Source organism: Polyergus mexicanus, unplaced genomic scaffold, assembly GCF_030449975.1.
Source record: "Polyergus mexicanus isolate NDT 795.1 unplaced genomic scaffold, iyPolMexi1.0 SCAF_25, whole genome shotgun sequence".
In the NCBI taxonomy this organism is placed as follows: Eukaryota; Metazoa; Arthropoda; class Insecta; order Hymenoptera; family Formicidae; genus Polyergus; species Polyergus mexicanus.
Window position 1 is genome coordinate 2,972,500 of NW_027223345.1, and position 16,858 is coordinate 2,989,357.

At 49.2% G+C, this 16,858-nt stretch overlaps 3 protein-coding genes across 3 annotated transcripts in view; all 3 read left to right on the forward strand.

The window, feature by feature from the left end:
• Positions 1 to 9,091: 9,091 nt before the first annotated feature.
• Positions 9,092 to 9,840, forward strand: LOC138943099 (uncharacterized). Its single transcript, XM_070313616.1, has 2 exons — positions 9,092 to 9,391; positions 9,616 to 9,840. Exons 1-2 carry the CDS (start codon positions 9,092 to 9,094, stop codon positions 9,838 to 9,840), a joined length of 525 nt encoding a protein of 174 aa, XP_070169717.1.
• A 1,432-nt stretch (positions 9,841 to 11,272) lies between these two features.
• On the forward strand, positions 11,273 to 12,109 carry LOC138943100 (uncharacterized). The gene has a single exon (XM_070313618.1). The coding sequence runs from the start codon at positions 11,273 to 11,275 to the stop codon at positions 12,107 to 12,109; it is 837 nt and encodes a 278-aa protein (XP_070169719.1).
• A 4,665-nt stretch (positions 12,110 to 16,774) lies between these two features.
• The window catches only part of LOC138943101 (uncharacterized), a 13,377-nt gene continuing 13,293 nt past the window's right edge, over positions 16,775 to 16,858 (forward strand). Inside the window, exon 1 of the mRNA XM_070313619.1 lies at positions 16,775 to 16,819. Within this exon, the coding sequence (XP_070169720.1) occupies positions 16,775 to 16,819 (45 nt within the window). The remainder of the gene's footprint in view (positions 16,820 to 16,858) is intronic.

Sequence of the window (16,858 nt, forward strand, 5' to 3'; positions counted from 1 at the left end):
TTATTATAAATAATTATACCTTTTAGTGTGCAATCTCTAATGCCTGTTTAAAATAAACTAATTGTTAAATCGCTCATACCGAGGAAGAGTGAATTCGAGTTTCCCCCTTCTCCCGAATCCTGGCACAGGCGAGCCTGATTCGAGGCGTACGGGAAAGGTGAACCGTTACACATTAAATACTTTTTAAATTATTTTATATGTTAATCTGATATAATCTGATATAAAAAATAAAATATTTAGTTTCCGATAATTTTACCGTGATACTTTTATGTACAGAATGATGAGTCAAATCAATTAGTATAAAAAAACAAATAATTGTTTAAAAAAAACATTGTAAATAATTACATACTTTTTCTTAAAAACAATTATTTTTTTTATACTAATTTATTTGTCTCATCATTCTGTATATAAAAGTATTATGATAAAACTATCGAAAACTAAATATTTTACGAGATATTTTATTTTTTATATCAAAATATGTCAGATTAAGATATAAAATAACTTAAAAAGTACTTAATGAAAAATACTTCATTATAGTGTTTTAAAAAAATCTCGAGATAAGCTACAAGAATATGCAATAAAAAGTAGGAGTTTCCATTTAAAAAATTCAAGGTAATTTTGTTCTGACCTTGGCGACGCCACCCAAGGTCAAACCCATAGTATTCAGTAAATAGATCTTTCGAAACCCTACAACTTTTATCGGAAACGTTTTCCAGATATTTCACCGTCCCGGTGCTTTTTATACACCCTGTATATACATATACACAGGCTATCCTAGACCAACCGTACATCCCTTTTTTTAAAAACTAAGCATTTTAGAAAAAAACGTTTTGAATAAAAATTGTATGGTTTTGAGGGGAACATAAGATGGTGTCATTGGTTTGATCTTGGATGGCATCGTTAAGGTCAAGTCAAGGACACTTTAATTTCTTAAATGGACCCCCTTATTTTTGATTGCACATTCTTATAGCTTATGTCGAGAGCTTTCCAAAACAGTATAATAAAGTATTTTTTCATAAAGTACTTTTTGAGTTATTTTATATTTTAATCTGACATATTTTGATATAAAATATAAAATATTTTGTAAAATATTCAGTTTTCGATAATTTTACCATAATACTTTTATGTACAGAATAACGAGAAAAATCAATTAGTATAAAAAATTAATTGTTTTTAAGAAAATTATTTACAATATATTTTTTTTGAATTATTTGTTTTTTTTGGCTCTAATTGATTTGTCTCATTATTCTGTACATAAAAGTATTACGGTAAGATTATTGAAAACTGAATATTTTACGAAATATTTTATTTTTTATATCAAAATATGTCAGATTAAAATATAAAATAACTCAAAAAGTACTTAATGAAAAGATACTTTATTATAGTATTTTGGAAAGCTCTTGAGATAAGCTACAAGAATATGTAACGAAAAATAAGGGGTCCTATTTAAAAAATTAAAGGTGTCCTTGACTTGACCTTAACGATGCCATCTAAGGTCAAACCAACGACACCATCTTATGTTCCCCTCGAAACTATATAATTTTTGTTGAAAACGTTTTTCTCTATATTGCTTAGTTTTTGAAAGAAAAGGGGTGGACGGGTGGTCTAGAACACCTAACCTGTATATACAGGGTGTTTCAGAACAACCTTCCATCCTTAGAATGACGTATTCCTGACACGATTCTAAGACGATTTTTCCTTTACCAAAATTTAAATTGAAGCGTAATTTTTGAGTTATAAACAAAAATAGTTAGCAAATCACGCGTCGAGTACAGAAGGCAGGCAGGAGCGGCGCAACGCGCGGCAGCTAACCGTCCGACGCGTGACTATCACCGCATGAGTCGCTAACTATTTTATCTTATAACATAAAATTATGCTTTAAATAAAATTTTGATAAAGAAGAAAAAGTTTTAGATTACGTCAGGAATACGTATTTCTTGAAATAACGTCACTTTAACAAAAGTTGTTCCGGATCGCCGCTCGTCGGACGCTGCAATTAGCTGATTGCTACACGTGATGAGTGTATGGCGGAGTGTGTGCGTAAAAAGAAGGAAGAGACAGATAGAGAGAGAGAGAGAGAGAGAGAGAGAGAGAGAGAGAGAGAGTGAGAAAGAGAGAGAGAGAGAGAGAGAGAGAGAGAGAGAGAGAGAGAGAGGAAGAAAAAGAGAAGGAGGGAATGTGGGAGACGCGTGCGCGGTACACTCGCGCGAAGCGGGGCGTGACCTTTTTATTTATCGCGCGCGGTGTATCGAGATGTTTATCCTACTAGTAGATGGCGACGATATTCTCGATTTCACCACCGATCAGTTGAGATTTATCGCAAAGATAATCTTGCTAAAGCATTTCAGTCGCTACGTAGAACGATTGTGGGAAAAACTGTCCGAACATATAAGAATGGATCCGGAAGGGCGGCGCTATTGTCGATGCTTGGAACATTACAATCACGATCGACGGCCCGGCGCCGCTCATTAAAAATTGCGGCAAATGCAATTCGCGAAGCGGCGGTACGGTATGATCGGTAACATTAGCGGCGCCGGCTTATCGAACAGAGCAATAAACGCGCTATCCTTCAAACTCGGATATCAATTTTGCGGGCCGGGTACCTGTCTCGCGAAACGACTCGCGCGAGGCGATCGAGGCGTCAATCCTCTGAACGCGGCCTGCCGCGAGCATGACGTAGCGTACTCGCGAAACGGCGAGCTCGCCGATCGACATGTCGCCGACCTCGCGCCCGCCAAGAGAGCACACGAGCACGTCGCGGCGAGAGACTCGACTCTCAGCAAGAATCGCCGCGACGGCCGTATGGGTGGCTATATAATCGAAGACGAAACTCGGAATGGGCGCCACAAGAACCAAGAAAAAGAAGAGCAAGAGGAGAACGACCGCTATGAGGAAAAGATCCGATAGCGAAACGCGGCGGCTTTTTGCCCCTGCTGCCGTTATTGGGTTCCCTGTCGCCATGCCCTGGGCAGTTTTCGGTTCTTTGGCCGGAGGAGCAGCGAGAATCGCGAAAGCGGTGAATGATTGCAAAGCGGCACGGCAACAGTTTGAGGAATTGCACGTCATAATCGCGCGATGGAGGATCATAGCTTATATCTCGCGTCATACAAACGCGGTAGTGGCGCATTTGCGACGAGAAGAAAAGGAAGCGCTAAAAAAACTTCGCGTAAAGGAACACTAGGAATCTTTCCATCCGTCGGAGTAATGACGAACGAACAGTTAAATCGCGCGGCGACACTCTCGCGCGTGCCTATCTTCAGAGGCGTGTTGATGCGCGACGCGCTTCCATCACGGGCGGTGTGAATGAGATACGGTCGGCTGCGTTTGGATATTTCCCAAAGACTAATCAAGGGGGGAGTAGTAGTCCCCCGACCGTGGCGAGACGTGATGTTAGTACCTGACCTTTGTGGCGTAATATGCGAGAATGTAAGTCCTGTTAAATATCGGGCAAAGTTCGCGTGAAACCACAAGTTTAACGTGGAAGAACCGCTCACGTCTCGCTGTTAGAAGCCTATTTGGGAGTTGAAACGCGTATGTCGGGCGTATGTTTGGAGGATTGCTCGGTCAGCATTTCCTCATACCTGCTGTCAGGTAGGGCAAATCCTGGCACATTCTAGCCTGAAGTCTGGACTAGCACCCGTTCGGATTCGGGTGCGTCCATTCGATAGGGGTGACGTTAAACCTTTAGCATCATATATGGAGCGGGCCTATCCCGTAACACTTTTCTTTAGAGTCACTAGTACCGATAGGGCTGACCACCCGAAAGCCGCTTCCCGGTTTCGGTACTCATATTTAGGGTTTCTCTTACTCGGGGAAGCAGCCTTACCGCGGTAAGGCTCCCATGATGGGCGAACCGGAGGAATTATTATTATGCATCATGGATAATTACTTATTTTCAATGGCGGTAACTGAGCGGGGGGCGATGACGCCTCCAGTGGAGGAGGGAACCCCCCGCGGGGGATTCAAGTATGGAGATGAGTCGGTGGATCCGTCGATTAGGAGATCCTCGCTTAAGCGAACACCTCCGCATAGCCCAAAGAAGGGGGCGGTTGAGGGAGAGGGGGCACTTGCTGAGTCACGCAAGGGCGAAGGGGGTGTGGTGGCCAACAAAGCGAATAAACCCCCACCACAAGGGGAGTGGCAACCCGGGGGAGGGCCGTGGAGGGGGATCGGCAACCACTGGTCAGGGTGACCAAGGTGGAGAGCTTGCCGCAGGGGAGCGTGTCTCTTAGGAGAGGACTGACGCTACCTAAGCTCCGGATCCCTCGCAGTGGGGAGATTGAAGGACCGGCTACGGCCCCTTCGGCACCCACACTGGCCACGCTACTGAGAGCATCGAGGGACGACCCCCCCCCCCGTATCGGCTCCGGCAGTACCGGGAAGCAGCGTGTCGCTGGCGTCGCTGTTTTCATCAGCGACCTCCACACCCGCAAGCGCGGAGAGCGGCAGGGGGGACCACTTGGCGGCTCCGACTTCCGGCGACTCGGACTGCTCCATAGTGGACCCGGGAGAGGTGTCCGTTAGAAGGGGAAGAGGACGCCCGGCCACTACGGGCGAGTACGAGAAAAAGAAGAGGAGGGACGCTATGAGGCAAGAAGCGGAGAGGAAGGAGAAGAAGAGATTGGAGGAAGAGAGGATTCTGGATGATGGATATGTTCCGCCAGAGACCAAGTCCAGCTCCAATATCCCCAGGGTGGAGGACATTCTGGACAGCTCAGGGACGCTCCTACGCCGGATATTTCGGCCAGGGCCTTGGAGCACCTCCAAAAGGTATATAGGGTGGCGGCCGTCTCCAAAAATCTTAAGGGGACGTTCGTCAACCAATTAAAGGTGGCCGTCAACGTCGGCAAGGCATGTGCCACTGTTCTGGCGCTCAGGGCACAGAGCGGCAGCGACGGTGGACAGGACGGCAGTATCGAGGTGGAGGCTCTGAGAAAGGACCTTAGAGCAGTCCGTATGGAGAACCTGCGACTGCAAAGGGAGATGGAGCAGGCCAAGGGTGAGCTCAAGTTGGCCCTAGAGCGAACCAACCAGCCCCCCTCCTATGGCCTTATGGATGGGGATAACCCCCTATTAATGGAGGTGGACTATGAGCCACCAAAAGTGGCCGCACCCTCCCTGCCCACTAGGCAGCAGCTGGAGGCAGGACAAACTGAGGTTGCAGGGAAAAGAAAAGAGCGTGGTGAGATCCCCGCCAGCCTGGTAGAGGATATGATCTCCAAGAGATTGGAAAATCTATTCGGAGAATGGAGCGGGAGGATGGAAGGGATTCTGGGCGGTTTGGTTGCGCGGGCCACCCAGCCCGCAAAAAAGACTACCCACCCCCAAATGGATGGAGGGAGAGCAAAGGGGGGAGAACAGCCTCCCTACCCAACGCACGCCCCTCCCCCCACGACCCCCCCCGTTCCCACCCCTACCGCTGCCAAAAGACGGCGGGGGGTACTAGGGGGGGATGTGCCAGGGCGACGGGCCCCCTGTTCCCACCCCCGCCCCCGCCAAAAGACGCAAGCGGGGGGGTACTGAGGGAGCACCCGCCCCCAAGGCACCACCCCCAAGCATGGGGACCCCCCCCACACTAACCCGCGGCGGTGGAGACATTGGCCACCGTCGCGCGGAGGGGGGGGGGAAAGGGGAAGAAGGTGCAGGCCCCGCAGCCCAGCAATCCGGAAACCTCTGAGCCAGTCGGGACACGGAGCGCCCCGAAAAGCAAAAAGGGGGCCGGCGCTGGGGCACAGGAGACTGGACCCAAAACGAGGAGAGTGCCCAAATCAGAGGCCATTATGGTCCTCTGCCCGGAGGGCAACTACAACACGGTAATACTGGAGGCGAGGTCCAAAATTAACATTGTGGACCTCCAAATAGAGACGATGAAGACCAAAAAGGCCATTACCGGCGCCCTCATTTATGAGGTCTCGGGGGAGGGTAGCCGAAGCAAAGCGGACACCTTTGCGGCCAGGCTCCGGCAGGCCTTCCAAGGCCGAAGCGATGTCAGGGTCTCTCGCCCGACAAAAATGGGCGAGCTCAGGGTGAGGGACCTTGATGACGCAACAAAGGCCGAGGACATCGTCAAGGCCATTGTGAAGGAGGGGACATGTCTCCCGGAGGAGATATCCGTGGGCCCTATAAGAAGGGCTGGTAACGGTCTGGGTACGGCCTGGGTTCGCTGCCCACTAAGAACGGCCAACCAGATTTTGCGGAAGGGCCAGATCTGGATTGGTTGGGCACTGGCTAAGGCCGAGTTACTGGAGGCAAGGCCCCTCCAGTGTTTTAGGTGCCTTGAGGTTGGGCACGTCCGTGCCAACTGTACCAGTAGCGCTGACAGAAGCGGCAGGTGCTACAGGTGGTGCTGGGCATGCGGCGAGGTCCTGCGAGGCCAAGCCAAAATGCCTCATATGTGAGGAACAGGGCAGGCCCAGTGGCCACCGCATCGTCAGCAAGAGCTGCCCCGGAGCGAAGGGTGGGAGCAAAACCCCCCACGGGGATAATAATCCGAGGAACTTGAGGGGAAAAGGTGCCGTCGAGAGAACGACCAAACCACCCTCCATTTCAACCCCGCACCAGGAGGAGACAAAGGAGGGGCCAGCCTTCAAAGCCCCTAAAGAGCAACGGGAGCGACGGAAAAGGAAGAGGAAAGTGGGACCCACTACTCTTCTTCAGCTGGAGTCTGAGGCGGAGGGGCCTTCTGATAAGTCCCAAGAAATGGAGATTGCGGAGGAGGACCCAAAGACCGAGGACCCATAATGTCCTCCAAGATCCTCCAGGCAAACCTCAACCACGCCCGTCAAGCGCAGGACCTTTTCTTGCACAGCTTGATGGAGTATGGTTGTGGAATTGGAGTGGCTGCAGAGCCCTACTCGGTCCCCCCGGACCACCCGTGCTGGGCAGCTGATCTGGGGGGCTCTGCTGCCATTACCTGGCTGGGGAGCCAGAACTCCCCACCGGTTGTAAGACTGAAGCGCGGCCTCGGATACGTGGCCGTGCAATGGGGGCGTATTTCGGTGCTCGGAACGTACATCCCCTCAAGCATCGATCTCGTGCGGTTTGAGGAGAGACTGGAGGGCCTGGGGGAGTGCATCAGGAGGTGCCTCCCCCGACCGGTTATCCTAGCGGGGGACTTCAACGCCAAGTCGGCGGTATGGGGTTCCCCGCATACGAACCGTAGAGGTGGGGTCCTTGCGGATTGGGCAGAGGCGTTGGGCCTCTGCATTATTAACAGGGGCTCAAAAACCACCTGCGTAAGGCCGCAGGGGGAGTCCATCGTGGATTTCACCTTGGCGACCCCTGCGGCGGCTCGTTTGGTGAACGAGTGGGAGGTGCTAGACGAGGAGACGGCGTCGGATCACCTCTACATAGAGACCATCGTTCTAGCGGTGGCTCCGGAGGTTCGCGACCGTCGCCGAGTACAGGACACCCGGCCTCGAAGATGGGTCCTGCAGAAGATGGACGGAGATCGGCTCATGGCTGCGGTGACCTCGGCCACTTGGCCGAGAAATGGCCTAACAGAGGAAGGGGTCGACCAGCAGGCGGGCTGGCTGAGGGACACGCCCACGGACGCCTGCGACGTGGCGATGCCCTCGTCCAGGCGGGCTGCATACTGGTGGACGGAGGAGATCGCCTGGCTGCGGAGGGCCTCCGTCCGGGCCAGAAGAATACTCGCGCGCACCCGCCGGAGGGCGAGATCGACGGAAGAAGAGACGGCCGAAAGGCGTGCCGAATACAGGGCTGCCCGTCGGGCGCTGGCGGAGGCCGTCTGTGCGGCTAAGAGGATCGCATGGACGGAGTTATTCCGGACCTTAGAAGAGGACCCTTGGGGGCGTCCATACCGTATCGTGCTCAAAAAACTGACCGTCTTTCGTCGATCAAGCGCAGTTCGACCGCTCTTGCCAATCATGTCACTGACTCTCACTTTTTCCGGACGAAACAGCGTTCTCGCGGCAAACTACTTTCCGCCTCTGGGTTTAAACGACGACGATTACGAGTTAGGTTTAACCAATTTCAAGACTTATAACACGATATCGAATGTAAATTCTACAAATAATAAATTTTACTTCGATGATAACGACGAGGTTATCGCGATTCCGATGGGATCTTAGTTAAACGCTATAAGCGCGTATATAAGAGCCGCGATTCGTCGCAAACGACGAGCAAGAGAAGAGAGGCGAGAGCGCAGAAACGAGGAACCGAAAACGAGCGATGACGATTACATATATAACGTCGACGATGACCGCGACGACTATTTCGAAGACAATGAGAACGGTGATAAAGATGAAAGTTCCATAACGCTTCGTAACGATAACACTATGAGAAGTGAGATTAAGTGCGCGTATCGAATAAATTTCACAAAACCCGATAACATCGGTTTGCTACTGGGTTTCTCGTCTCGCATATTACAACCGAATAAATGGTACGCGTCTGATACACCGAAATATTATGGCTATTAACCTCATTCGGACAGAGTACAACGTCACGACAAGGGCGTATCATAACGACAAATTCGTGTATACTATACACGAGTCCGCGCCTAACGTTCCACCCGGATATAAAGTGACGGAAATCCCGACGCAGATCATTTATCTCCCGATCATCGCGCGAACCATTACCGATATAAACGTGCGTATCGTGGATCAGAACGGAAAATTGATCGATTTTCGCAGCGAGATCACGGTTCGTCTGCATATGCGGCGAAAACGGTAGAGAGCCGCACGATACTCGTAGTGAACGGATCTAACGCGAGAAACGTGCCCGTAGTCGCCGTCGCGTCGCCCCTAAATGCGAAAAAGAAAAGGAAGAAGGGAGGAAGGTTGACCGTCGCCAACGCGATTTTCCTGCGCTCCTTGGCTTCGTCATGCCAATAACCGCTCCATAAAAGCGGAATGTGCGACATTCTAAGCATCGGCGGAGAGCCGGTCTTCGACGATCGCATCGTCAAGATCGAAACTCACATGTACAAACTTTATGCCAATACTACGTTCGGGAATAGCGATGAGATACGAATTCCTATACAATAGCAAGATCTGTACACGTTACCGTGCGACAGTTTTCTCTACGAGGGAAACTCGAGTCGAAGGAGCCGCGGAGCGCGCAGGGAGAAATGGCATCGGTGACGAGGCTGGTAAACAATTGCGCGGCATTTATGTTCGAGGAGATTCGCTACAAGGTCGACGGCGTGGAGATCGATCGAAGCAGAAACGTCGGGATAACGAGCACGATCAAGAATTACGGCGTCGCTGACGATCGAGAGAGGCAAGATATTAAAGATTGCCGGATGGGACTTATCAGCGGTAACTTGTCGATCGGCAATTTCAACTTTTGCGTACCTCTCAACGTGCTGTTAGGTTTCTGTGAGAATTACAAGCGCGTTGTGATCAACGCGCGACACGAGCTTATTCTGGTAGCGCACGCAACGATAACAATTGTATCATATCACGCGAAACGGAAGAACCTACAATCATTTTTTTAAAGATACAGTGGCGAATGCCTCATATAATGTTAAACAATGTTAATAAATTAAGGTTATTGCGCACGTTGGATAGCGGATGATATCTGAGCGTCGCTTTTCGCTCATGGGATCTCTACAAGTTTCCGCTTCTACAGAGCACGACCAAACATTCGTAGGCTGTCAAAGCGGTGACGCAGCTCGAGAAACCGCGATACGTTATCTTCGCGCTACAGTCCAAAAAGAAAAACATTCTGTCCGAAGAGCCTTCTCTATTCGACAATTGCAAACTGACTAATGTCAAGCTGCATCTTAATTCCGATTTTTATCCTTATGACGACATGAATCTGGATTTCAATAAGCGCACAGTCGCCGTGCTATACGACATGTACTCGAAATTTTGAAGAACGTACTACGGATGCGACAACGAAAAAGCGCTCTTAAATCTGAATAAATTTTTAGTTCACGGCCCGCTCGTAGTCATTGACTGTTCCCGATAGAACAAGTCGATCAAGAGCGCCACCGTGGACGTTCGCGTAGAATATGACTGCAAGGAGAACATTCTCTCTAACACCACAGCCTACTGTCTTATCATTCACGATCGAGTGGTAGAGTATAATCTGCTCACCAACCTTGTGTGCAAAATCGTATAAGTGCGATAATATTCGAAAAAGTATAGAGAGAATAAAGCGCTTAAGAAGAAATCTAGAAGCGAACACTTCGCTAACAACGACGATGGACGCGCCAATCTTCATCGATTTCCAAGGTTTCGTAGTCAACGAAAGATTCGTCGCGAAAGAAGTAGCCATGTTAAAAAATGGCGCGGGATTGACACATCACATCTTTTGCCCTATGTCTTGGGATCTGCTCACGAAAGCGGAAAAATCGCGAGTGTGTTGATTGATCATCAATTAAAGTGGAACGATGGACACGCGAATTACGAATCGATGAAAAGACTCGTTCGGGACGCTGTGTGCCTAAGACTTCGATCAGCCACTTCTTCTTCTCGTGACCTTTTACGTAGATCCGCACTGTCGAATCGGGGCTAGATCCTCATCTAGCCCCGATTCGACAGTGCGGATCTACGTCAAAGGTCATGAGAAGAAGAAGTGGCTGATCGAAATCTTAGGAAACGTCGCCGACGATCGCAACGTAGCCGTCTCCGTCGAGACTATCGACGTTGATTATGAGGACGTCGGACGTCTGGAAATTTTGAATGCTTCGCGAGCTTTTTGCTGCGGATATCACGCGAAGAATTGCGCGTTAGAGAACGCGCGCAAATTGCGCGATTGGTGGTTCGAGCGACGCGATCGTTTGCGCAGTATGCGCGATTAATTCTATATTATATTACTTTATATCTATGTAAGACATTCTATATTTACATTTGTATTATAAATTATATTGAATCATTATATGTTATATGACGTATATTATTTGACGTATCGAATCAATTATATAATCTATAAATTTAATTATATATTTTAAGTTTTATATATAATTGTGGCGGATAATCCACCACCAAGTAGAAACGCATGCCATATAAGGCGCGCGAAATACTCGCGGGAAATAAAGGTCCACGCGCTAATCACGTGCCACGCGCACAACAAGAACCGCGCGCTAAGCACGTGCCGCGCGCAGGACAAAGACCACGCGCTGAGCACGTGCCGCGCACAGGACGAAGAGCACGCGATAAGCACGTGCATAACAGCTCAGGTAGTCAAATACCTAACCGCGAGGCGGCGAATTGGGCAAACCAAAATCTCGCTATCAGAATACCATCAACAACAGTATATAAGGTAGCGAAGACCTCCACATTGGTGACCCCGACGAGGAAGGATGCCGAGAAACCCGAAGGATAGCACGATACTCGTCGACGACGAAGACCAGCCAACAAGCAGGATGGGACTACGCATCCCACCCTTCTGGCCGGAAGACCCGGAGCTGTGGTTCGCGCAGCTAGAAGGACAGTTCGCGTTGAGCAGCATCACAGATGACAACACGAAATACGCTTACGTTCTCTCACGGATAGAACCTAAGCAAGCAAGAGAAATCAAAGACGTCATCACGCAGCCACCAGCAACTCGCAGATACGAGGCCATCAAGAAGGCCCTCATACAGCGCCTAACAGATTCACAGGCGCAAAAGATAAAGCAACTCCTTGAGCACGAAGAACTAGGCGACAGGAAACCGTCGCAGTTTCTACGACATCTGACTACCTTGGCCGGAACGACGGTATCAGACGAGCTGCTAAGGACCTTGTGGCTAGGGCGATTGCCTCCACAAATGCAAGCAATAGTAGCTACACGAACGGAGGACGAACTGAGCAGCGTAGCAGAGCAAGCAGACCGAATACACGAGGTCAGCAACCGGACACTCGTGGCGGCAATCGGACAGCAAACGGCAGCAACACAAGTAGCCAACCCATGGACAGCACAGATAGAAATGCTGACAAAGCAGGTCGCAGCACTCACGACACAGATGACAAGGTTCATGAAGCAAAGGAACACCCGAGGCAGCACGAGAGAACGCTCAAGAAGCAGGAGCCGAAATTATCAAAGAACACCTAAACAAGAGGGCATATGCTATTATCACAAACGCTTTGGAGCAGAGGCACGCAAATGCACTCAACCATGCACGTACAAGAAGCCAAAAAACGAGGAAAGCAGTCATTGAGGGCGGCCAATGACGGCGACACAGAACCTCGCCGCCTGTACATAAAAGACCAGAAATCAAAAATAACATTTCTGATAGATACAGGCTCCGACATAAGCGTCTATCCACGCAGGTTTAGGCAGGGAAATCAGCAGAGACAGCCATTCGATCTATTCGCAGCAAACGGCACGAGGATCGTAACGTACGGCATGATAACCCTGCAACCAAACCTGGGATTGAGACGAGCATTTCCATGGCGCTTCACGGTAGCAGACGTAGCACAACCAATCATCGGCTCAGACTTTCTGGCTCAATATCACCTATTACCAGACGTCAAGAACCGAAAATTAATAGACGGGAAGACCGGACTGGCCACGCCAGGAACGGCAAAATACAGCGAAGTCACCTCGATAAAAGTTGTGAAAGAGGAAACACTCTACCACCGTATAATAGCAGAGTTTCCGGGAATCACACAGCCCGCAGGAGAGCAGAAGATAGCAAAACATAATACAGAGCACCATATAGCGACAACACCAGGACAGCCGGAAGCAAGCCGACCACGCAGATTGGCACCCGATAAATTACAAGCAGCAAAAGCGGAGTTCGACCTCTTGCTACAAGAGGGAATTATAAGACCATCAAAAAGTCCTTGGGCATCACCGCTACACATGGTGCCAAAGAAAGAGAATAACTGGAGACCATGCGGAGACTACCGCAAACTAAACGCGAGAACGATTCCAGACAGCTACCCAATTCCGCACATAGAGGACTTCGCGCAAACGCTGCATCAGAAACAGATCTTCACAACAATCGATCTAGTACGGGCATACAACCAGATCCCGGTACACCCCGCCGATATCGTAAAAACGGCAATAGCAACACCATTCGGACTCTACGAATTTCTATACATGCCATTCGGATTGAGAAACGCTGCACAAACATTCCAACGTTTTATAAATGAAATCCTGCACGGACTGGATTACTGTTATGCCTACATAGACGACATACTGATAGCCTCAAAAACAAAAGAGGAACACAGTAAACATTTGAGAGAAGTTTTTACCAGATTAGATACATACGGGATCAAAATAAATCCAGCCAAATGTGTTTTCGAGGCAAAACAAGTAAAGTTTCTCGGATACCTCGTGTCACAAGAAGGTACTAGGCCACTTCCTGAAAAAGTCGAAGCCATAAGAAACTTTCCAAAACCTAGCAGCATTAAACAAATGCGCCAGTTCTTGGGGATAATAAACTTTTATAGACGTTTTATCCCCGGGGCTGCTAAAGAACAGGCAACCCTCAACGACGTGCTGAAAGGTCCAAAGAAGAAAGGAAAAACACCTATCACATGGACGACAGAACTAGAAGAAGCATTCACCAGCTGTAAAAACAGCTTAGCTCGAGCAACACTACTAGCACATCCAGATCCAGCAGCAGAATTGGCGGTAACAACAGACGCCTCAGACACCGCAATCGGAGCTGTAGTCCAACAACGAGTAGACGGACAATGGCAGCCACTCGCGTTTCTAAGTAAAAAACTTAACAACGCACAAAAGCAGTATAGCCCGTATGATCGAGAGCTACTAGCGATCTACGTTGCTGTAAAACATTATAGACACTTGCTGGAAGGACGAACATTCACAGTATACACGGACCATAAACAGATTACGTTCGCCTTCAGACAAGATCCACTGCGCAGCTCACCACGACAAGCCAGACACCTCGAATTGATCGGACAATTTACAACCGACATTCGACACGTCTCCGGAAAAGAAAACGTCGTGGCAGATTCTCTTTCTCGCGTAGAAGCTGTAGAAAAGGCAGTAAACTACGAAGCACTCGCTCGAGCACAAGAGGAAGACCCAGAGTTACAAAAAATCCTCAAAGCGAAGAAAGGATTAAAACTAACAAAGATACCTCTTCCCGGAACAATAACCGGATTGTATTGTGACACGGAAACGCCAATCACACGACCATACGTACTAGAAGCGCTACGGCGACAAATCTTCCTGTCACTACATAACCTGGCACACCCAGGAAGAAAGGCAACAGTAAAACTCATCACACAACGATACGTATGGCCACAAGCACAAAAAGACTGCACAAGATGGGCACAAGCATGCATACCATGCCAAAAAGCAAAAATCTCAAGGCATAATCAAACACCGTTGGGAAACTTCCTAAATCCCACACAGAGATTCCAACATATACACATGGACATTGTAGGACCTCTACCAATTTCGAAGGGATACCGATATTGCCTAACCATCATAGACCGATTTTCGAGATGGCCAGAAGCCATCCCAATACGAGACATAACCGCAGAAACAGTCGCACAACACTTATACACAGAATGGATCACACGCTACGGCACACCAGCAAAAATTACAACGGATCAGGGCCGACAATTTGAAGCAGATTTATTCAAACAACTAACACAGCTAACCGGTACGACGCACATAAGGACAACAGCATACCACCCGGCAGCCAACGGAATGGTCGAGCGCTTACACAGACAATTGAAGGGCGCAATCAAATGCTATCAAACCACCTCATGGACGGAGGTACTACCAACAATACTACTAGGCATTAGAGCCGCATGGAAGGAAGACCTGCAGGCAACCCCCGCCGAAATGGTTTACGGAGAAACAATCCGGCTCCCTGGACAATTCCTATGGGAACAACAGGGACAGGAGAGAGAGCAACAATCAGACACAGTAGTTGAGAAACTACGCAAAACTATGCAACAGTTAAGACCCGTAATAAAAAGGCACGGACAGAAAGCAGTATTCATATTCAAGGACATGGCAACGACACCACAAGTCTTCGTACGCCATGACGCCCCAACCGGAGCGCTACAACAACCATACGACGGACCATACGAAGTACTGCAAAGAAATGAGAAGACATACAAGGTCAAGGTCAACGGAAAACCAGTCAACATATCAATAGACAGACTGAAACCAGCATACGTCCTAAAAGAAGAACCAACGCCAACAACGCTAACATCGCCAACAACGCTAACATCGCCAACAACGCCAACATCGCCAGCAACGCCAACAACGCAAGAACAGAAACAGCCAATAAAAAAGGGTACACCCGATCCGGAAGACCAATACGACCACCGGTCAGATTCAACATTGACCAGTAAAGGGACTTCACTACAACCAAGGGGGTCCTGTGGCGGATAATCCACCACCAAGTAGAAACGCATGCCATATAAGGCGCGCGAAATACTCGCGGGAAATAAAGGTCCACGCGCTAATCACGTGCCACGCGCACAACAAGAACCGCGCGCTAAGCACGTGCCGCGCGCAGGACGAAGACCACGCGCTGAGCACGTGCCGCGCACAGGACGAAGAGCACGCGATAAGCACGTGCATAACAGCTCAGGTAGTCAAATACCTAACCGCGAGGCGGCGAATTGGGCAAACCAAAATCTCGCTATCAGAATACCATCAACAACAGTATATAAGGTAGCGAAGCGACGAGGCAGAACAGTCTGCTCACGCTTTCGAGAGCGCAAGCAACAGATACGTGAGCACGACTCTTTTGATATACGCTTAGAGCGTCAAAAAGCTGTTAAACAGCGCCCCAACAGGTTCGCCTTCACGACCGCTGCCGCCCCGTTCACCAGGGGCCGACCTACGGCAGAGAGCGGACCAGGAGGGCACACAGCGAACTAGCGAACCACCAGCCAAGCGGGTACAGTGGTCATTACTGCCCTGGAAGCTGGAGCCGCTGGAGATACCGACCGTCAACTGCACACGTCCTCCAAGAAGCCTGCTCGCTACCTGGGACATACGACTGAGGAGGTATACATCACCCTCCTATCCAGGAACGGTGCCAGCACTCCTGACACCACCGGCGCTGACACCTCCCAGGAGCGACGCAAAAAGAGGCGACAAACAGGAGCGGGCCACCCAGACGGATCGTCGCAGCCTGGTACATCGCGGCACGCAACACCGACAACCGCAGAAACAGGAGCGGGCTACGCAGTCCTCCGACTCCGACTGGGAGGCCACCACCAGGACGACGGCCACGCAAACAGAGGCAGCATATCACCAGGCCTCCACACGTATCCGGCGAGCGGTTTCCACACCGGCGAAGCCCAGGGGCACGTCCGGGCAAGGACCCTTGAAGTGGACTCGAACCACACCACACATCTCGTGGCGAGAAAACCTCGCCACGCGTAGAAGTCGCTAAACGCGACGCAATCGGCCCTTTTTAGGGCCACACAAAATTTAACACTTGTGCATATATAATCAGGAGAATATATTTATTGTCGATACATAGACCACGCCTTCTACCTTTCAATCGACATCCTATCTTCGAACACATTCAAGCAACCTCCACAATAATGTATCGAGTCAATTATATAATCTATAAATTTAATAATTTATTTTAAGCTTTAACAAATGTATTTGTCATACCGTCGCAAATAACACGCTATACGAACGAACCGCGTTTTTCCTTTATCGCGGCCGCGTATCCTTCCTCGCGATAATAACTCGCGCATCTCCTACTTTAAAACGTTTATACTGATGTCCGTCACGAAACGTCCGACTGTTCGAAAATTAAAAGTGCGAATAAAAGCGCGTTTAAGCGAATAAAGTGCCATCGTTGATTGAAGCTATGTTATGCCGAGGACGTTGGAACGCGTCATGGTGGGCGCAAGATTTGGCGATGTGGCTGTTGAAAGCCCTATTGAATCTGGTGGTTTTTCAAAGAGTAAGTATTTTTATTTAGTACTCTGCGTTGATACCACTG